Source organism: Vanellus vanellus, assembly GCF_965231255.1.
Source record: "Vanellus vanellus genome assembly, chromosome: 3".
Taxonomy (NCBI): Eukaryota; Metazoa; Chordata; class Aves; order Charadriiformes; family Charadriidae; genus Vanellus; species Vanellus vanellus.
Window position 1 is genome coordinate 102650633 of NC_138907.1, and position 22921 is coordinate 102673553.

Genomic DNA, 22921 nt, shown 5'->3' on the forward strand with positions numbered 1-22921 from the left:
TAGAACGAAGAGCAGGGCAGCAGAGTTGGGGTCGTCCTCATCCATCTCAACCACTGCAACTTCTGCTGCAAGTCACAGATTGCCCCTGTGGGGCAATTCTTCACTATTTCAAGGTGAGACTTCACAGTAGCAATTTCCTAAGGAGGATCACAACCACCTCAGTGGCACGAACACCTTATCGGTGTCACGGGATATATTACAGCATCAGCACAGCCCACAGATGATTCATCAGGAATCAGCACAGATCACTGTGAACTTCAGGACTTCATCAAGCATGGGAAAACATCTAACGAGCCGGCCACTGAGAGTTAAACAAGTCTCCTGGCTTGCTTAGGCCTCAACTGAGCCCAAAAACAGTTCGATTTTGTGTTACTGCCTTTATGCACATAAAGAAGAAACCTAATGGAGGCAAAGTCAGACTAATATATTATATTACACTAGATTAAGGGCATAACGACCACTAAGATCTATGCTGACCTAACATGTTTGTTAATTATACGCCCTAATGACTGCCTTCACGTTTTCTCTGCAAGAGGTATGGCGTACCCCTACTTTTTGTACTTATTTCCAATTCTGTCTGTAGTTTGCATCGACACTACCCTTTTCAAAGTAAGGGGAATGAACAGTGTACCCTGTAGCTACCTTCCAAGGGGAGATCTTCCACTATTCTCCTCAGCCAGACTCCTACAGCAGAACTTTTGAAACCTATTCGCTGGTAGAAATTTTAAACAAGGCTCTCCCCATCCACTTCCAGATTCAATAGATTAGTTTCACAACCAGGATTGCAGCTGTATTTTTGTACCCAGAACTCCTACAGAGTCAACACAGCTCCAAGATGATGGCACTATATCCATTTATCAGAAAACATTAATAAGGAAATGACAAGAAAAGTTCATAGGTCCACGCAGGAAGCCCTAATAAAAATGCCTTCCTGCATTGCTGACAAGGCTTGAAGTACTCAAGGACACATCCTACAACTATGTCTCTGTGGTTGTATTTCATTGGATTCCTCCTAGTCCAGCTAAAAACCCACAAACGTATTCTGACAGTATATTTAGGCACTCGTGTAATCTGATCCACGCACATACAAAAAAAAAAATCTAACTTCAACTTTTGCTTGATTCCACTGCAATGCCAAGGAGTCTGGGTTGTCGGTTGGTTTTTTGTTTGGTTTTTGGTTTTTTTTTTTTTTTTACCACCTCAGCTATTTTTTACATGAATGGGACTTAATATGTACTCACATGTAAGTAATGGGACGGAGTGGTCTTTTTAGCCATCACGGACAAAAAAGGGCTATTTCATATATTTCAAGGAAGAGGAGAAACAATGAATAGTTGCACTCTATTTACAGAAATAAATAACATATCATACCATGAACAACAGACATCATCGTTTACATTTGTCCACAACAGCCAGTTTGTACGGGATTTATTATTTCCTTAAAAAAAAACGGAGCGCCATAGGCCTCGATGGGATTTCAGTCACACGCGCATTCAGTAGCCCTGCAATAAGAAGTGCACAAGCCTGAAAGCCAACACTAAGAAGAAAAGTATCGTATGAAAAGAAAGAGGCTCCCGAGTCTAGCCTGTGCACAAAGCCAGCAGAAACTGCTGGAAGTAAAAATAGCACCCACACAGAGGCTATGTAAACCAGTTTTGCTCCACTTCAGAAGGATAAAGAACTCAGTCACAACAAGATGCAAACCTGCGCCGAGGAGTTTCAAAAGAAAAGCCAAATTCAATACGTCAGTTCAACCGAACATGGTTACTACCGTCTATAGGAAAACTTCTCCACCACGACTACTTTTACCACCTAGAGTGAAAAAGCAGTTTATGTGACAGAACTGAGTTTAAAAAAAGAAAAGTAAGACTGTTTAAGTTTTGCTATGAACAGACCAACTTTGATTCAGGTGGAAACAAAGGTGCTTTTGAAAATTCCTCTGGCTACTGAGTCAGTTCCTTGGATTCCAAATTAGCAAGAGTTCACACTCTTTTAAGGTGCAGCTTCCAGATAACACTTCCCCTCCAGTATCAAACTCTACCAACCACAACTCACAAAGGCTTCTCAGCTGTCCAAAGTTTAAAGAGGAAACGGGGAAAAATGCCCTTGGTTCACCGAGGCAAAAGTCAAGCGCATCTCCCCTCGCTCCGTATCCGTGGGCTCAAATAGTGCCTCGCTGGAATCACCCCCATGGAGCTTCTCCAGCAAAATCAGCAAGTGCCAGCCGGGGAGTCATGCTGGTGGGTACCACCTCGACCTCTCAAAACCACATTGAGTTGAAAGTGAATTCACCTTTTGACAACACTAACAAAAAAAAGCATTATGCGCAGAAATCTGGCTTAGGCGTTTCATGCAAGAAGCAAAACACTAACAACTGTGTGGGACTTAACTCGAAGAAGAAAAAAAAAAGAAAACAGGAAAAAAAAAAAAAAGCTTATTCGCCTCTTGTGTTTTGCATGAGGAAGTTTCCAGGAGTGGAAGGCAAAAACGGGAAGGCTGTTCCCTGCTAGAGGGTTTGGGGTTTTTTCCCATGTACAGAACAGATACTATCTATCGAAAGGGGAAAAAAGGGGAGGGAGTAATACCCTCCAAGGTCTCGTAATTCCGATGACGTGAATGTTAATCACGACATATATTCACATCCCGTGACTCCCGCCCTAACCCCTCTGCCCTCCAAACAGTACTTTCCCCCCCTGGAAAGCCGCGATTGGCCGCGTTTTGCTCCAGAAAGCCCATTTACCATCAAACACCGCTGAAATGCAGAACGCTCACCCCCGACTCCGGCTCTTCCCTTAACTCCTGGGGTCGCTCCCGGGCTGACGGCCCCCGACCGCCCCACACCGCCCGGAGCCCGACGGGGACCGGGATGTCACACCACCACCACCCCCTCCCCGCTCCGGGGACATCCAGCAGCCCCTCACCGCAGCCTCGGGGCGGGGAGCTCGGCGGGCACCTGCCGGGTGGCGGCGGGGGCTGAAACCGGACCAGCCCCGGTACAGGGATGGGGGGGAGGAGGGAGGGGGGTGTCGGTCGCCCCGGGGGTCGCCCCCCCGCCGTGTGCCGCTCACCTTGGGCAGTTCGCGGAGCTGGTTGGCGTCCAGTAGGAGCTCCTCCAGGCTGCGGCTGTAGCGGTAGATCTCCTCGGGCACGGCGGCCAGCGAGCAGTGCCGCTTGTCGATGGACTCCACATGGCGGTTGCACCGCCACAGGGGGATGCAGTGGAACATCGCCCCGACGGGGTAAAGCTTTGGGGAGGGGGGGGGAGAGGGGGGAGGGCGGAGAGGGGGCCGCGGGGCGGGCGGCGCCGCCGCTCACCGCCGCCCCCTCCTCCTCCTCCTCCTCCTCTTCTTCCTCCTCCCCCCCGCCGGCCGCAGCAGCCGCTGCCCGCTCGGCGGCCGCGCAGCGCAGGTCCCGGGCAGCCGGCGGCGGCGGCGGCAACCCGCATCCAGCGCGCCGGCGGCGGGAAGCGACCCCGGAGCGAGCGCGGCGGCTCCGGGAGAACAATGAAGCGGGAGCCGGAGGCGAACGGGGCGGTGGCGGGGACACCCCCCCCTCCCCCCCGCCCGCCTGCCCGTCCGTCCGCCCCTTTCCCCCCCGCCCCTCTTACTGCTCCTCGGCGGGCCGCTGCCCTCCCCGCAGGGACATCGCGGGGCGCCGGGCGCAGTGCCGCTGCCGCTGCTGCTGCTGCTGCTGGCGGCCGCCGCGCATTCCCGCGCCTGACCCGGAACACGGGCGGCCTCTCCCTCTCCCCCTCCCCCTCCCCTCCTCCCCCGTCCCGGCTGACATCAGCGGGGCCGGGCCCTACCGCCCCGCCCCGGACCCGCTCCCGCACCCGGCCCGCCCGGGGGAGGCGGCCAGACACCCTCAGCGCTCCCACCTCCCCCCCCCCCCAGCACCTCCACCGGCGCCGCCTCGCCCCGGGGCAGCCGAGGGCGGGCGCCCGCACAACTTTCAGCTGAGGAGTTTTACCCCCTCCGTCCGGGAGCGTAAAGCCCGGCACGGGGGCTGCTGCGACCGAAGGGGGGGGCGCTGGGGGTCGTAACACCACCCCCCCCCGGGGCCGGGGTCCGCCTGCCGTCGGGTGGGGGAACGCGGTGGAGCGGTGTGCGCCGCTCGTTGTAGCCGCTTTCCGAGGTGGTGGTCCCTACCTGCGGTGCTCCCAAAACATGGCCCAGCGGGAACGTCCGCGGAGCACGCGGACCTCTTCTCTTCGGTTGTTGGAACACGGCACTGGCGGGAAAGTAACGCAATAAAAATACATAGAGCGCTGTCTGGGTACCGTGGCCGCGGATGATGTTTTTCTTCTCAAACTATATTGTTGTGCCATTAAAAAAAAAAAAAAAAAAAGAAAAAAAAAAGAAAAAATCAATATACTACCTTCAAGGCTTTCTGAAATTAGGGTTTTTTCTTTTTAAATCCACTTTCAGAAGGGGTAGCAAAGGTAAATACACCGCCATGCCGGGCTCCAGCATCCCCATGCCTCTTTTAAGAGACGTTTAGATGTGGCGTTGGGGGATATGGTGTAGGGGAGAACTTTGTAGAGTAGGGTAGATGGTTGGACTCGATGATCCCAAGGGTCTCTTCCAACCTAGACAATTCTATGATTCTATGATGCGCTGAGCTCTCGCGGCAAAACACAGCCTCCAGAGGCTCTCCCCCTCTCTGCTTGCACAACAGCAATTTTGCCATCTACACAGTGACATAAAATACTTTTGAAAACGGGCACTCAACATCAGAGCTGCTCTTGAGATATTGCTGATTTCTTGCATAATTATAACTGGGCGCAGACACAGGAACAGGGGAGAGGGGGAAGGTTATTGTGGTCACCTCTGTTCTCCAATCCCTGCACGGTGCTGACAGTCTTAAAAAGTTGCAATGTACTTGTTGTTGTTTTTTCTTAAATCAGCTGATAAATCTTCCAAGCTACACTTGTTTAATTTCTGCGGGAATTGGTGATCTGCCTATTTTGGAGTTTTAAAAAGGATATTTTAGGAGCTTGTGTGCTGTTACTCTTTGCTGAACTACAAAACAAGAAACTTTCAAAATGTTACCATTTTCCTGTCAGTACCTTAAAAAAATCAGTCAGAACCAACAGATTCTTTCTTCAATCAATATACCCAGTAATTAAAAAAAAAAAATATGTGGAACCTCCCAACATGTCTAAATAAAGTATGTAAAGAAATCTGCTAGCCCACGGGGAAAGAACTGTAAATATTGCTGACCCGATAACAACTGAACTGAAGTGGTTTTTCACAAAGCCACAGGAAACGATCCGAATTCTGACCATACCACGATTAAAAAATGCGTGTTGGAGAGAAAGCGTCAGCATTTCACCTCTAAGGACCATAACTGGGTTTCCAACATAGTTTTCATCCCCTACAAGTGTATGAACCATTTATAGCGCACACAAAAAGAAGGCTGTGGTTGATGTTTTTCATCCCGCGCTTGAAAGGAAGATGATCGCCGAATGGTATTCTGAGCAGGGCTTGGAGATCGGTGCTCTCAATATACCTACAATATTTTCAGGCAAGGATTTTCTTGGCTCATGTAGTAGTACTCAGGGAGGGTGCGTTCATAAACCTGTTCACGTGTGGTTGGAAACGGGACGGGCACGCACTGGCGCTCTCAGGCCTTCCCAGCCCCAGGGCAGGAGATTAGATAACTATGAGACAGGAGAGAACCAAACAAAGGTGGTGTGTGCCGGCCCAGAGCTTGGCCAAGGTGGGCCTGCAGGAGGCTGACCAGCAGATCTCAGAGCCGGAGGTGAGGAGGACCTTCACTATCGCTCTCAGCAGGTCCCAGCCAGTGGCCAGCCGGGTGCTGGCAGTGCACTTGTTCCAGCTGCTGGTGAGGCTGGTGCTCCCTGGGGGCAAGCAGAAGGGCCAGGTTCAGAAAATCGCGCTTCTCGCGGCAGCTCCGACCCAAGCTCTGACACAGAAAGTCTTGAACCAGACGAAGGGAACACGGTGCTCTCAGCAGAGACCAACCAAGATCTGCTACCAGGATTGCCTAGCCTCAATTCAGTGACCATTACATCTTCTTGGTGCCTCTCTTCCTAGGGAACCCTTCGGAGAAGTGGGATGCAGGGAAGCTGTGCATCAGGGCAAGTGAATAAGGAGGGCTGTGGCTGACTGCCCCCAGTATGCACAGGACATGCAGTTCTATATAGGAATACATCGTAGGGATGGGCTGGCGTGAAAGCATTTAAAATGGAAGAACAATATGACTTGCCTAATTGCCAAAGGGGAGGGTGAACAGGTTGACTCCTGAGCACCAGCTCTTAAGAACAGGCTTGTGAGTGTCACTTCAGGTCCTGAAGATACCCTGCGCATCTCCTGCTCGGCTGGAAGCATCTACATTGTCCCACAGCTGAGCCTGACACCAGGCAAGAGCTCCAGGGGTGGCACACATGCCAGCTTGTGGTGCTCTCTGTCCCACCATCTTCTGTGCTGTTTGGGAGAAATGCCCAGCACACCCTCCAGGCTCTGGAGGGCTCCAGATCCCGGCACACTGATCTGTCTCGGAGGCTTGTAAACAGTTTGAGCCTTTCTTGCATGACAAAGACATGGAATCTGGCATGAGATGTCACTTCTGCTGTCATGTGTCTCATGACTAGGACTCACTGTGACAAGTCTGGACAGTAAGAGGAGAGTGACAGTGACCGTGGGGTGAGCCTGGGTACATTAACGAAGGATGAGGCAAGCTATTTGCATGCTCCTCATGAGTGTCAGGGAGTCCAGGGGACACAGTGATGGCAAGAGAGCTTAATACTTATTTGTGACATCTGCCTTCACCAGCTGACACTCAAAGTGAGGATAAAGAGCCTCTTGCCCTTCTCTGAGATGGACAGGTACTGTCGTAGGGTCTTTGATAAAATCCTTGGCAGCTCAGGACATCGAATCAGTGCCAGTGGCCCTGGTCCACTGCACACCTGAAGATATAGCCTGAGGCTATGGTATGGAAATAGGCATCAAGGAGGCCAAGAGGCAAACCAGTGCCTTTGTTGAGGAAATAAGTGTTCTCACAGCGAAAAGCATCATCCTGAGCGAATAAACCTGCTCAGCTTTGGTCGGTGTAATGAGTTACTAGTCTCTATTGTTCTGCCGCACCAAGAAATAGCAGCAATAAAAAACCCTTCCCTAAACCAAGAAGAGACCAGCTCTGTACCCTGTGTGGCCTGAAGAAGAGTGACCTCCAGTTGGGGCAAGGTGGGAGAGGTCTTTGAAAAGAGGTGGGAAAAGAGAATTGTGATACAATAGAGTAACCAGAAGCTTTAACCAGGCACCCAGGAGGAGTTGTGAGCAAGCCGAGGAGGACAGCAAATTGCCAGGGTTCGTACTAACACATACCTGACAAACTTCTTACTTGGGGCAATTGTGTCCCCCAGGGGTAGAAGTGCTGCCCTCTCTGATAGCAGCAGTCCTGCTGCGGTACACATTTCCACGGTAAGCCAAGGTGTGGCTCGCATGCAGAAGGAAAGGTCTGTTGCTCTCCCAGTTCTGCAGGGGATTACCTGGCTCCAAACTGCCATTTGATAACCATTTGGTCTGCTTTAGCTTCCTTTTTTTTTTTTTCTTTTTGAGCACTGTTATTTAAATCTTTCCTTTTCAACTTTATTTTCCCCCCTTTTTAGTACTTCTAAAAGTATGGTAGTACTTTTATATACTGGTTGGCTGAATTTTAGTTACTTGGGACAGCTTAGTTTTATTTTTAAGACTCTCCCAACAATGCCAGGAGCCTTTATGCTGTACAAAATCTTAAGGGAGGTAACGCCACTACCTCTTTGGGTAGAGCAATGAATGCGTCGCAGGAGCAGCTTCATGCTTCTGTCCCGGCAGGCTGCTTTCTTCAGCCTTGGGTGGACAGGGTCAGACTTCTACCAACTCCCCTTTGGAGGGGCACAGGAGAAGTCCGCTCTCGCCGTGATACCACAGTTCCTATTTCTTCCTGCCATTCCTACGGTGATCGGGCGACCCACGTCAGGCTTTGTGGCAGGCGCTGTTGCCCCATTAAACAGCGTTAAGCTGTATATTAACAAAGGAGAAATCGTTACCAAAGACATTCCTCTTCCGAGAAGGATTTACTGTTGGGAGCTCGTTGCACTCCCAGTTATTCGCAGCACACAGGCAGCAGGCTGGGAGGAGGGTGGGAGGGGTGGGAGCAGTCTCTCCTGCATGGGATTGCCGGCGGGGATGTGTTGCGTGGAAGGCATCACCCTGCCGAATAGGTCAGTGCTCCCAGGGCTCTCCATCAGGAGGGACGGCAGGGGTACCAGTTACACTCACTGTCAGATCGTAGTTGAATTTTGGGAGACAGGTCATGACCGAAAAATGAAGGTCTTCTAGGCTATCGAACAAAGAGCCATCCCCCAGTCACTGCCAGGCTGGTCTGGGGACGTAGCCAAGAGCTTCTGTGCTGAAAATCTCTATTTCTCTTTCTGGATACCATCATCCTGTGTGCTCCCAAACGAAAAATTAGTTTTATGTTACTTTTAAGGAATTCAGACAATGAAATGTAAAATATAGATAAGGCTGGGCTGATCTCAGGAGTATTCCTGGAAGTTATTGTTTGAAAAAAGCGAGAGCAAGGTCACGCTGCAGCGCTCCCTCCTTGGCACGGCTCGGACGGGCTCCTTTCTGGCTTGGCAAAAGGCAAGTCAAGCAAACAATGCCAAGTTTTAAGTTGAGATTCTTATAAAAAGGCCCTAAAGCAAGGATATCCATGGGTTTGGGTGAGTGCAGAGGAGGTTAGTGCTGCTAGAAATGAAGCAGTGATAGTCAGAATCAGACACTGACAGTAAAATACGTTGTGGGGTAGAGAGAAAAAAAAAGAGAACAGATGGAAATAGATTTTAGCACCAGCACAGTTTAAGTAGTTTATAAAGCCCACTGTTCAAAACCCACTTAAACTAACACTAGGAAAAATACAATAAATAAAAATAATAATAAAAAATCAAGCAGGCCAAGTTCTTGAAGCCTGTTCTGCATTCGGGACTCCTTCCCTCCCCCAGCCATATTTCCCGAGCCTCATTAGCGAGAAAGAGATGCAATTACAGTGCACAGAGAAGCCGGGACAAAACCAAAAGAGTGCGAAGAAGGGAAAAAGACCCAAGTACAATAGCACCAGTTTCGGGGGGGGGGGGGGGGGGGGATAATAATCTAACCAGCACTCGGTTGCTGCTGGAAGAGTAGTTACCCACCCCTTTGACCAAATTAAACGGGAATGCTGCTGAACCCGCAGCAACCATACTCCAGCCTGCAGAGCTGCTGAGAGCCAGGCCTGGCAGGGCGCTGGAGTTAATTAGCGCTGACATACTTCTCTTTTCTTAGTTTTGCTGGTGGAAGGCTCCGGTCCCGTTTACTCTTCAGTTTTTGTCTAAATTGTTTGGAAGGGGGTCGTAAAAGCAGCGGGAAGGCGTGACTATAAAGCGTTCCCATATTGATTACAGAGCTACAAATACAGCTGCAAATTGTAGTTACAGCATCACAAGTGCCACATCCACAAAGTTTCTGTACGTCTGAAATAACTGATACGGAACGATATTAATGTCTTAATAGTGTAAAGACACACCGAAGAGTCGCAATGAATTATTATAGCCATCATACCAAGCTTAAGCAGCACGTGCTCGTGGCAGCGCATTTAACGCGTTCACTGTGGTTTTGCAGCGTTATAAATAGCAACCAGTGAGCAAAAGCAAAAGCTGTAGCATCTCTTCTCCTCTCCACCCCCACCCCCAAACAAATCGCTCACGGTAACGTCAGCTTTTATTTGAACACAATGAGCTGTAATCACATGAGGTATTACTCTGATTTAATCCTATTTGCTTCAGTTTGGTTTGCAAGGAGTGGCCAGTAATATGAGGTTGCATTGTGTCCTATGGTTTCTTATTTCACACCAACTTTCAAGGGCTGACACCCATCATCTGCTTTGGCCAGAAGAACAAAGCGATGGGTTCTGGCAGGTAAGGAGAGGAGATTTTCCAGTGGCTCAAATGTTTTTTTTTCCCTTCTTCCTTTTTTTTTCCCCCCTCCCAATTGCCGGACTGGCTGTCAACAGCTGCTGGATAGATGCTGAGCCCTAAGTATTTTTTCAGGTTGTCGCTATATTCAGCTGGTCCAACACAACCAGACACAACCTCCTGCAGCAAATTTTGCTTCTCCAACCACCATGAAGAGAACAAGTAGAGACACGAATTCAGGTCTGTGTTTATTTTTTCCAGTCAACACCATGATGTAGCTAAATACCACTTGACTGCACATAGCTTGGTGCTCTACTTCCCATGGCCAACAGAGACAACCACGCTGCCGGGTTTGGCATGAAATGAAACGGCAGATACCAGCCCGAGGTAGGTCACCCTGCCTATCAGTCCAGCCTGGGGATTTTGGTAGGCATTAAGCCGCGCCTTTCGTTTCGTGCCATTTCACGATCTTTATCCTCTGAATGAGGAGAGACCCGCAGCCTTCAGCAGGCTCTGCCGGGGGAGCGGGGCTGCTGCGGGCTTGCGCCAGCGCAAGGGCAGCAAGGAGGAGCATCGCTCTGTGCGTCAAGAACTCCTACCAGGAGCGTCCTTACGGCCATCATTTCAGGTACCGATTGACGGACCTGGAGAATGTGCTACTGATTTACGAAGCAGCTAGCACTGGGGCTAACAGAAATTTGACAACAATTAAAAATATTTTGACTGGCTCATAGTTTTTTCAAAACTGGTTGGGGTTTTTTTTTGACATGTGGTTCCTAATTTCGTTCTTCCTCTCATCTTAGCTGGAAGGGAAGTTTAAGGCCCTTAGAGTAATCAAACGGGGTCTTAGCTACAATTACACACACATGCAATTCCACATTTGGTATTCATAAACGCAAGTTTGATGTTGCGTCTACTCTTCACTGATTTCCTATTATAGTTATTTAGCTCATATAATGCATGTTGATTAGACAGTTGTACTTCAGTGACTTTTACCATAGAAGATTGTTTTTCTTCAAATTATAGAATACCATGTTAGAGAAGTGCTATGGATCTTCAGGAAAAAGAATGAGGAGATTTCTGACGTTTCTCCTTAAAGCAAGAGGAACTGATAGATGGTGAAAGTTGCTTATTTAAGGAATAAGACCCAGGATAAAGGAAATATAACTGGAATTTATTTGGACTGTCAAATGGAAAAATTGTAGTAAGCAGTTGCACCAGGCAAAATATTTTTTCTGCCTTTAATTGTGTCAGAGTAACAACTGGCATTAAAAGCAGATGTCTGAATCCAGTGAGCTACCAGGTATGATGTAACCGTTTAGTGAGGAGCACAATTGTCTTCAGAATTAAATACTTTTCTGAAGAGACATTATGCGAGTACTGAAAGGTAAGCTAGCAATTTAGGACATATATGCAACAGCTCAATCTTGTAGTTAGAAAAAAAATATAGTTTAAGAAAATAGCTAACATTAAAAAAAATACAATAATAGAAAAATAACTGCCCCTACAGTTGATAACAAAATGGTAAAGCTTGTGTGTCCAGGTCACAGCATTTATTAACCAGCTACCCAGTTCTGTAAAGCCTGTGCTACAGTTGTCACAAATGATGGCTTTCAAAAGAATTTAGGTCAAGTAAACACTTGGCAAACAGACAGACTGTGGTGAACTGGAAGTTCATGCAGGCACCTTAGAAGCTCTGCAGGCCAACAGAAGGAGTAAATGGAAAGCAAAATGGGCTGGAGCGTGACCCTGGCATGCCTTTATCGAACTCCTACCAGTCCAGCAGTTGGACTAGATGATCATTGTAGGTCCCTTCCAACTGAACTATCCTATCCTATCCTATCCTATCCTATCCTATCCTATCCTATCCTATCCTATCCTATCCTATCCTATCCTATCCTATCCTATCCTATCCTAGGTCTTTTTATGAGAGAAGAGGTGTTGCCAGGTACCAATCAATGTGCTCACTTAAGACTGTTTTGTACTCGAAGAAAGTACTTGAATTAATTTGATTGTATGAACATCTGAGATGACTGAAAACGTTTGAAAATGTGTGGATCAGAAAAGAATCTGGTGATCCCGTTGGACACAAATCTGAAAAACAGGCTTCTTCCAGCTGATACCAGTGGTGCAATACACATCTGGTCTTGCCCACTGGTGGGAATCCTTGCGTGGAAGCACCATCACTCACTGTGAATACCGCTTAGCATTCATTACAAAATGCCTGCTATTTCTTCAGCCAGCATGCAAACACACATCTTGAGCCTGGACATTTTATTAAAATTTTTCATTCTGTATTTCCGTTTCCAGTTTCTAGCACTTCATGCAGACACCCTGCAGATGCGTTGGCCAACAGGAGGCCAGATGAGGGTGAAAGGGAAACCCGGTCGTCTTCGGCATTCTCATTGCAGCCACATTGTTGGGAAGAAGCGGCTTGTAATTTTGCAGCCTACACATCCATACGGCCTTGCTGCACACGGCGCCGGGCTCTCGGCTCATGGCACAGGTTTGACTTCTCATCCACCTGAAATCCCACTCCTTGTTGCGGGCTTTAGGCCGTTCCGACACGTCAGTGCTTTCAGGTTTAGGAGCTGTACGGATGGGGTTGTCCCTGGGTGGAAATGCTGCTGGGATGTGGGCTCCTCCACAGAAACAGAGCCCACCCAGGTACCCCTTTTCCCATATATCGCTTTTCCCCCAACTTTCCCAATACAGCCACGCTCATCCTGTGGAAAATGGTCTCTTCCCAGCAGGAAGGACAAGCTGCCCCGGAACAAAATCTCAGCAGAAATCTGATCCCAGATACAGATTTTGGACCTAATGCAGATCTGGCTGGATGATGCAGTTTTTCCTCAATTCTTTTGTCTCGTTCTTCCTCCCTGTCCGTCTCCTACAGGACTCACATGAGATCACGACGTTTATTTTCCAGAGGGTGGGAAGCTCTACGCTATAATCTGAATTAATCTCGGGGCTGCAAACTAAAAGGAGAGAACGGTGAGAGGACACAAATAGCTATAAATGAAGCCAAAAAAAAAAAAAAAAAAAGAAGTATTTTGGCTTTTCTAGCTCCTGGAGACACACTGTAAACACCAAACGGGCAGGTTCTCCTCCCGCACACAATACCCAACCACTGCAGGTTTCCTGTCTTTGCTTCCCTGCTAACCTTCCTCAGCCGAAATCCCTCCCGCCCGGCTGAAAACAAAGCCCCTTTCTTTACGGTTGGAAACCTCCCTAGGAAGCAGAAGGGCACCTTTTCTCCTTCTGTCATCAGGAGCGATGGGAAGAGCTGATAATCTCCATCATTAGCTGGCCCAGCACTTCCTTTTGTAAGATCTAGTTTCTACTTGCTCAAAACTTCCCCAGACTTCAACTGTCAGGGTAATGTTTTCTACCTTGTAAGTCTGACTCAGAGTCAGGTATTTTAAAGAAGGTTTCAGCTAAAACGATCAGCTGGTTCTGAGAACACGCTTACCAGAAAATACATTATGCCTTACCTTGAAAAGATGCACAGTAATTTTGCTACCGTGATCATTTCCTTTGGGAAAAAAACAAAACAAAACAAAAAAAAAAAAAAAAACAAAAAACCCCACAGTCCTTTTAGCAGAAAGGGTCACTTAGCAGAGAGATCAGTCTCCTGTCACCGGTGTGCCTCTTGCTGCCGCAGCCGTGAAACTTGTCCAATATTCCTCTGAAAAAAATAAAAATCAGTTCGCATAGGCTCAGCAGCATGCGTACCTAACAAGCCTGATACTTAGCGGCTAAAAATCCCCAAATCCTCTGTGGACTCGGTCAGCTCTGTGCCCCCAAGAGCGGCAGGAGGGCTGGGGGAGACAGGGGATCTGCCTGGCTGCGCTGGGGCAGAGGGAGAAGGGGGCTGCCTCCACCGAGGATGGGGCACGACGTTGGGGGACACAAGGGACAGGGGCTGTGGGGGGCAGCAGGGGCAGTAGCAGGGGAAGAGAGAAAGGGAGGGGGCAGGAGAAGGGGGGGTGGCAGTCCCCAGAGGCACACCCCCCAAAATGCCCTTGAGAGCCATACCCCAAGGCAGACATCAGTGATTCCTTCCCAAGGAAGGGGATGACCTGGGTCTGCTGGTGGCAGTGGGGGCTGCCACCCCCAGAATCGGGTTTCCAGCAGCAGGTGATGTCCTGGGACGCCTCCCAAGGCCTTTCCCCGCAGCGGGGTCCCAGCAGGACCCTGCAGCCGGGACATGTTCCAGCTCACGGGACACCCTCTGCTGCAGAGACATCTCCCCAGCCCCGTGCTGGAGCAGAGGAGACCTTGCAATGGGCTCCTTGCAAGCACTGGCTGCAGCAAGGTGCCGGTTCACTAACCAGATGAAGCAAAAATGAAATTCCTCGCAGGTCTGTCATTAACATAGCAGGAATTTTTCTCTATATAGGGAATAAAGGCCCATGACCCGTAGCCTGGCACGGCTGCACAGTCAGTGATCTGGGACACGGAGCACCAAACAGGGGAGAACTGCAATATGTTTGCTCAGCCTTGTCCCATATTATAGCATCTCAGCCCCTCCCCGCCCCCCCCCCCCCCCCCAAAAAAAAAAAAAAAGGCTTATTTTGAGGTCAGCCTTACAGGCTGCATCCACACTGCTTATTTTGAGGCAGATTTGTTGCCCATGCAAGCTACTTACTTTGGGGACTGCTGCCATTTCTCAAGAGGTAAATCCTGGCTGCACCCTGAGCTTTAAAGGGCTCTGCTCCTCTCTAACGAGCTGTGTAACAGTTCAGCAGCTTCCATCTGTCTTGTCAGGCCTTCTCTTGGCATCCAGCACACAAAAAAAAAACACGGCCCCTGCTCATTCCTAGAAGGGACAGAGTGTTGCCCGCTTGATGAGCGGATATATTTGCAGGCAGTCTGAGTACAAGCTGCTTAAAAGGAAAATGTGCGCACAGGGATAAGGTTTCCCAGCCTACGTGAATGCAGATGTATCTGTAAATGGACATAGATCAATTATTGATTTTAATTTGAGCTGCATCTGGGCTTTTGTACTGTGGAAGCAAAATCCTCTGTGTTTGCTGTAAATCTAGGGTTTGCTGCTTGCAAAACCCTTAATCTCTTTTCAGCACTCCAAGTCAAATCTCCAGTTTTGCAATGACTAAAAGCAGTGTCCCACATTTCCCAAAGAGATCTTCAAAAGCTGCAAGAAGAAAAAAGTAGGTAGGTACCCCAAAATCACAGTGGGCTGCAGCTCTCCCGGAATGACCATGAGCACCAGAGGGAAAAGTGGCAGTGTCTGACCTCAGAACAGAGATGTTGGGCTCCAACCCCGTTTCTTCTTCATCCGTATTCACCGTCACCATTAGCGTGGTCCAAACTGCCCCTCAGAATGACAGAAAAGGATCATTAATTCTTCTCCACCAAGAGGGTGAAGGCCGAGGACACTGCAGGCTGTCACCGGTTCCTAAGCAGTTTAGAAGCCAAATTTTCTGAAAGCCAATAAATTAGATGCACCATCAGTGCCATTAGCCTAAGGCAAGCAAATTTCACAGCGGTATCACGGTTTCTAGGGCAGCAACGTGATATTTAATTTGCTCCCCCAGCCTGGTCAGTCCTGCAGCAGGAGCGGAGAGAGCTCATTTCCAGCCAGCCACGGCCGGCTCCTCAGCTGCCAGCACCTCCAGGATGGGAGCACTCCTGCCTTGCACGTCCTCTTCCAAAGCTGCCCTTAGATCCTCGCTGTGTCCACAAAGCAGTCTGCTCCTACCACACTCTGCTGCTTTCCCTTTTACAGAAACATCAGTGCGTACTTGAGGTTAAGGTACCAATCTCACAACAAGCGTTGTGTCATCCAGATCTGCTGTGGTGGTTTTCTCTCTGTCTTTCTCCCCGCTCACGTGAACGTTAGGTTTGTTTCAGAGTCTGGAAACCAGCTCGGTTACAGAGCTGGGAGCAAATCCTAGGACTCGGAGTCCTCTCAGGAGCACCCCAGGTTTCTGCCCACCCGGGCAGCTCTGGGCATGCTTCCCCTTCCACAGCAGGCACGATGGGATGCCAAGGGGTGAGCAAGTTTCCATGAGGATCTACAGGTCCTGCAGAGCCCTGCGTGGAACAACAGCATGTTCATCTCTTTCTGAAGTACTCATCCAATGCTGAATCACTGAAAAGAGACATTAGCGAGCGGATAAATGAATGCATACCTGGCCCCAGTCACCTCAGGAGACTTCAGCAGCTACAGAGGCTGATGCCCGCTGGAGATAACGCCTCATGCACCAGCATGGTAGGAACAAAACTACCATGCTGGTACATGAATTGTACATATCTAGTTTAAGTATGTCTGTTTATACCAGAAGGCGAGTTTGCTTTATGAGGGAAAGAAGTCTAGCCTTAATTTTTCTACTGAGTTTGTCCTCTGGCAAAACCTGCTTTCACGATTTCAAACAAGTGTTTACATCGCACAAGCTGCCCCTTGTTGGAAAGATAACGTAGTTTAACAGCGGCTTAAACTAGAGAAATTAAAAGGTAGAAAGCTAGAAGAAGTAGATTTATTTTTCTTGAAACTTCAGACCAAAGAAAATCAACTATGTAGTTTTTCATTAATATGTTTTCCACGTTTCATGAACAAACATGAAATCCACGTGCGGCTACAGACAGCCCTTTGGCAATCCTTCTGCCAGCTCAGATTTTTATAAGTTGTTGGAGAGTGTTTGACAAGCAATGTCAAATCATAATCAGAAGACCGGAGTGTTTGCCAACGAGGATGATGCCATTAGTGCTGCAAGAAATAGGAGAAGGATGGGCGAGAGCTTTAGCTGCCGGGGAAGCTCAGGCAGAGAAACGCCCTCTGTGATGGTGGGCTGGAGCACCTCTCCTATGAGGACAGGCTGAGAGAGTTGGAGTTGTTCAGCCTGGAGAAGAGAAGGCTCCGGAGAGACCTTATAGCAGCCTTCCAGTAACTAAAGGGGGCCTACAGCAGAGCTGTGGAAGAACTTTTTACAAGGGCATGTGGTGATAGAATGAGGGGGAAAAGATTCAAACTGGAAGAGGGGAGATTTAGATTAAACATTAGGAAGAATTTTTTCACTCTGAGGGTGGGTGAGACCTCTGAGGTTGCCCAGAGAAGTTGTGGAGGCCCCATCCCTGGAAGTGTTCAAGGCCAGGCTGGATGGGGCTTTGAGCAACCTGGTCTAGTGGGAGGTGTCCCTGCGCACGGCAGGGGGGTTGGAACTAGATGATCTTTTAGGTCCCTTCCAACCTAAAAGGTGGGTGGTGATGGCTGCGGAGAAAGCAGGCCTTCTGAGAAAACACGAGGGGCAGCCCTCTGGGCAGGTGTAGCAGAGTGGTCATCACTACACGAACAATGTAATTACCTACTGCTGACGAAGTCTTCATACGATCAGATCAGGACTCCTGTGAGCAGAGGGATGAGCCCTTGGGAATTCATTGGAAAAACCGAGCTGTAGTCAGAATCCACAGTAAAAACTGCAATAAACTCTAGTGAAGGTAGCACTGGAAAAAGAAAGAAATCTAATGAACTTCTCTGTGTTTAGGAATGCGGTTGTCCTGCAAAGCAAGCTTTTACATAAATAGCAGTTCAGTCATCAAAAAAGAGGGAAAAATGGAGAAAGGAGCAGATTAAATACGTGTTCTGCATCCAGGAGGAGTTTAATTACCTTGAGAAGTGAAACTGATTCCATTGCTTTAGGGGTGGTAAGCTTGGAGTTTGGCAATACCCAACACGCACAGAATATTTTTATGCAACGCTCTGCAAACTGTCAACAACACGTGGCCTTCCAGCTGATCAACCTTTGCAGACCTTGGAAAATGAGGCCATCCAGTGGCTGAACGTTATAACTGGGATTTTCATCAAGGATTTATGTCTGTGGCAGAACCTCACCAGTTATGCCAAATTTTTGCCCTTCACAGAGACCTGAAGTAGGTCACGTGTGGAGCAAAGGCTTTTACAGAAGCCCTCTCCACTGGGGTAAATTCAACTTAATAAAAGGCTCGTGATTGTAACAAACGGTTTGAGGCCATCAAGAATATTGCTCTACCTTTCTTTCTCTGCTTCCCTGGGATCAGAAGCTCATGCTTTTATTTATATTACACTTTTTTTTTTAAGTTTTCAAATCCCATCGTGTTTCTAGCATGGCCTCTAAGTCTCTCATTTAGTTACAGAGAGCAAACACGGCTGTGAGTTTTGGAAACCCTTAGCACCTAACCAGTCTCTCTGGAACCAATCAGCACAGCAAGCGTTGCACACCAGGCGGTTAGTGGTTTAGCCTCAGATGCACCAGATTTGAATATTTACACCTAACTCCTATTACTGTAATATTCGAAGACCGATTGCAGCAATTAATCACATTTCCAAATACATATTGTAGGAAAGAAACTAAAATATTAATAGATCAAATTCAGGCTTTCCTGCCAGGAAATTGCAGCGACCGATAACTCAATAATATAACATCCCAGGACACGAATATTGTGCCTTGTATGAACCATAGCAGAAACAGAACAAAAATCAGTCACACATCTACAGGAAATGGACCACTGGTGCTTCTGCACATTTACAGGCCACCTTTTCTCCCGGGGAATGGCCCCACTATATCACTGCCGGCAGTAAGTAACATCTCACCCAACATTAGGCACCTAATTTGGCAACTGAGAATTGCAGAACTGTGCTGAAGGCACTTTCCAAGATGAGTCAGGTAAGGCCGGTGATTAGAAACCCCTTACCTTCCTCAAAAGTTGATTTGAACTAATGTTGCTTAGGACTATATCTACATGCCCCAGAGTAATCCCTTGAAGATTTGTCAGGTAGCCCTTCGTACAATCCATAGCTCTGAACCAGCAAAGCCAAGTACTGCAAACAGAAGAAATAAGAGCCCCCCAGGACTTCTCCCATCTCCCATCAGTCCTCTTCAGCGTGGAGTGCACGGGGCAGGTCTGAGGGCAGAGAGATTTGTGTGGTCTCCAGCTTCTGCTCCCACTGCTCTTTCCTACCCTGGCAGAACATCACTGCAGTGGTGGTCAAGGCTCCCCACCTGGATAGATGTAACCTGCTTCCCGGTTCACTCTGGGTATGAAATTTCATCGCAGTTTAAGCCTAAATCTGGACTGTTTAAGCCTAAATCCATGCTCCCTCTCTTGCGTGAGAGAGCACTAATGCTCATGCAGGCACATTATAGCCAGTTCAGGCAAGCCCATCCAACCAGAAACCAGTCCAGCCATCATTAGTAGTTGCATCTGCTCTCTGAACCACTTCAGTTCCCAATTCCGTAGGAAAAGTATGGATTCAATACAATTTTCATCAGTTGCATGTTTTTAGACTCTGAGGCTACACTTTCAGTTTAAGCTTAAACCATGAGACAAACAGCTACGTTGGGCTTATACCACCATGTCAGAAACCGACCCCAACGCCGTTGTGATCGACAAAGGAGAGGGTGCAGCCCTGAAGCTCCCCAGCATGGCGATTCTCTCCTGCTTCGCCAGGGCTCTCGCAGCCCAGCACGGGCTCGGACACCCTTGAGGGCTTCAGGTCGCTTTTGGCCATCCTAAGCCACTCTGCAGGCTAAACCTCTCCAGTTGCAAGCTTCTGCTGAAAAAAATGCTCTTCTCCTTCCTCTCCCCTTCCCCAAGCCCTCCTGCACCTTGGTCGCGGCAGCGGGGTAAGATCAAGCTTCACCCAGTGGGAAACTAAACCAGTATGAAAAATACAAAGACAGATGAGTTTTTTTACATCATTGCCCTTGAATGCTGAATCAACATACCACATACTACATGAGCACTAAATCTGATTCAAGAAAGGAGGTGGAAATATTTGGTCAGCAGTTTAGGAGTCGATTTTCACGGATTTGGCTCACTGTTAATCAGAAAACCACTCAGCTTGGTGCAAAGAAGGGGGCAGGAACATACCGCAAGAGAGGAAAGAGAGACTGTGGCAATGCCACTTTTGAACAGCTCACGTTGTGATATTTTACACTTAAAGAATTTACAACTTTATCATTTGGGAATCATATTTAGAGCTCATAAAAACCCAATAAAGTGGTGACCAAAGAGCATGCTGCGCATTCCCAGGAACTGACTCTCTTTGAAAAAGAGCTGTAGTTTTCAGGACTGACTCTTCAAGAACTACAGCAAATTTTTCTTCTCTGGCTTGGGGCTCATGAAGAGCAGAATGAGAATCCTATCGTGGATGTCTGCACACTTACGTTAAAAGTTCCTGTATGATAGGCTGTATTTGGGGTGGCCATGCCTGCTGGCTAACGACATATAAACTCCGGCCATCTTTCACGTGTTGTAACACGGAAGCAAAGAGCATGAGTGAGGAATTCAGGTTATTTTTTCCCATTAATGTTGGTGTTCTCTGCCTCTCTAACATCTTGTACCTTTTCTGGACCGTTAGGGTCGTGCCCAGCTTAATTGATTTTACTTATTGGTAAAAGTTGGGTTGTTTTGGGAACAGGTGGTTAAACCAGTGCACTAAGCAAAGTCAAGTCAAGGTTCCCAGTGAAACCGAATTGCCTGACTTTCCTCTTTGTTCCTCTGCAAAGGCAATTTTAATTACATAAACTTCCCAGAGCAGCTCATGAGGAGCAGCTAAATTACAGACAGCAGGCAGGGACAGGTGGGGAAAAGTGGCTTGGAGCTCCGAGAGGTGTTGCAACCTGTGCTGTAACGCAAGAGAATTGGCAAAGCAACCAAATATCATCAATACCGGGAGCTTCGGGGCTCTTTTCAGCACTGTGATAAGTTTTTGACGTAGCGCCCCCATCAGCTTGCAAGAACTTCATCCTGCAATTAGAGAGATCTTTTCAATTAGCTGAATCTTATGGCTAGATTGTCCTGGCTTTATGCAAGGTATCTGCATTTCGCTGAATTCATTATGAATGCAACCACAAAGCACGGGCTTATTTCTCCGGAGGCTGCCTCAGATTGTACGTTGACAAATTATATATTGACAGAGAATACAGTGACAAGCAATTCATCCTTCCGTTCCTTTCACCAGTCCATCAAAGACAGAAACCCCACTGTACGCAGGCTGGAAACGACAAAACAAGCACATTAGTTCCCTCTCATGTGTCTAATTTGCTTTCAAATGCCGATTCTCAGCTCTGAGGCATAAGGGCAAAAACATTCTCCTTTTTTCTACTTCAAGTGTAAGGGGGGGGGGGGGGGGGAAATTGTGTATGTAAGTACTGTAGGTAAAAGAAAAACAACAGCAAATTCATATTTTGATTTTTCCAATACTACAAAATTTACATGGCCATTATTGACAGTAGAATTAACCTCAGATGTCTGTGGAGGTGACTAAATCTGCCCCCCCTGCCCCTCCCCCGGCCCTGTAAGGCATCAAAACTGTTCTTTTCAGTTAAAAACCTTCAAAAAAAAATTATGTAGTACCCACGCCTCATCCTCTGCAGGTTAATAAATAAATAAATTCATCCATATTCTCCCTTTTCACCGAACGAGATGCTATACCACCATAATTTTCTCTGCTTCAGCCTGAGCCAGTGATCTGGATCAAACCCAGCTGTCTGTAATGAGACAGAAAATACACGGCAGAGAATTGCTTGCTGTTTCCTGCTGAGGTTTGAAAATGGCGAGACAACATATACTGTGTTTTGAAGAAACTTATCTATGCTTTCACCAGAGTGGCTTGCAATTTTGAAGTCCCACTGAATACAGCTATACTTACCATATTGAAAAATAACAGACGTATATCACAGAGCTTTGTTTTTCCACTTTGGTGACAGTGGGTTGTTTTTTTTTTTTATTGGACTTAATGGACTGTGAATATTGCAAACTGAGCAATTTGTCTGATGGTCTGAGTGCATATTGCCATTCCTGTACTTCTCAAGTCTCAAGCTCCAGCATAAATTTTCTAGACTAAATCCCAAGAGCTGAATACTAGCACAGATTTAAACAGTTCAGCTTCACAGCTATCGTTCGCTGACCGGCTATGGAAACGGCCTTCACATTTGCCATGGCTACTCGTCCGCTGATACCCATTCTGCTCAAACACAGGCATTAATAAAGAGATAGGATCTTGCCCTCATGCTCCGAAAACAGATTTTGAAGGGATTATCCAACCAATGGAAAATTAGTTTTTCTGAGTTCAATCCGGCGTGCCCTCCCCCACCCACCCACCGCAACGTTAAGAGACAACATCTCCACTCAGATTTATTCTCCAAAGGCCGGGGGATTTCACTGGATGACTCCAATTAACATTCCCATAAAGCACATGTTACCATCTCTGTGCCCTGGCAGCAGCGGGTTTCTCTAACTTTCTGGAACACCTATTTTGCCATAAGCGTTGTCGCATGCAAGCAAGAGATGTTTAGATGATGTCTGCTATTTGGAGCATCTAAAAAGAGGATAGGTATAAAGAGCTGATGGGGCTCCCCGCGAAGAGAAGCAGCGAGCCTCAGAGCCTGTACGCAAATGTGCTGCGGCAGATCTTGAAAGCGGTGTCACTCTCCTTCAACCTTTTTGCGCTTAATTTTCCGTAGTGGGAAGTGGCAGGCCATTAGCAGCACGCTCAAGCGAATTGCTAACTCACCGCGAATGAAACCCAGAGGTCTGCTGCCCGCCGCGTCCACGCTGCCAGCCACCGGGCTGTACCGCAGGGGACGATGTCACGAGGGGACGTATTTTTACATAGCCAAGATGTAAAACGATGGAGCTCTTGGAAGGCACTCGAGGAAGTCTTCTCTCTAGCAAATCTCCCTCTTACTTAATAGGGACAAGAAGCGGCATCTGATTAAAGATGTGAGCTCAGACGTCGATCTCTGGTCTTTGTAGGCTGCTATGCCGAGGCCACCGGACCTCCGAACGGCTGAGCCGTGTGTGGTCTTGTATGGAGATGAGCACAGCTACTGCTGCTCTGAAGTATCTTGTCTCCACTAGAAAAAATAGCACACAGGGGGAAAAAAAAATAAAGGCAAAACACCAAAAAAAAACCCAAACAGTTTTTTTTAAAAAGCTGCCAAAAGGCATCGGAGC

The 22921-nt window shown here is 48.0% G+C and overlaps 1 protein-coding gene across 1 annotated transcript in view; it reads right to left on the reverse strand.

Annotated features, from left to right (window-relative positions):
• Positions 1-3227, reverse strand: part of LRRC1 (leucine rich repeat containing 1) — a gene marked incomplete at its 5' end in the record, with an annotated part of 73719 nt that extends 70492 nt beyond the window's left edge. The window contains one exon of the mRNA XM_082481870.1: positions 3069-3227. Coding sequence (XP_082337996.1) covers positions 3069-3227 — 159 coding nt within the window. The remainder of the gene's footprint in view (positions 1-3068) is intronic.
• Positions 3228-22921: the final 19694 nt, after the last annotated feature.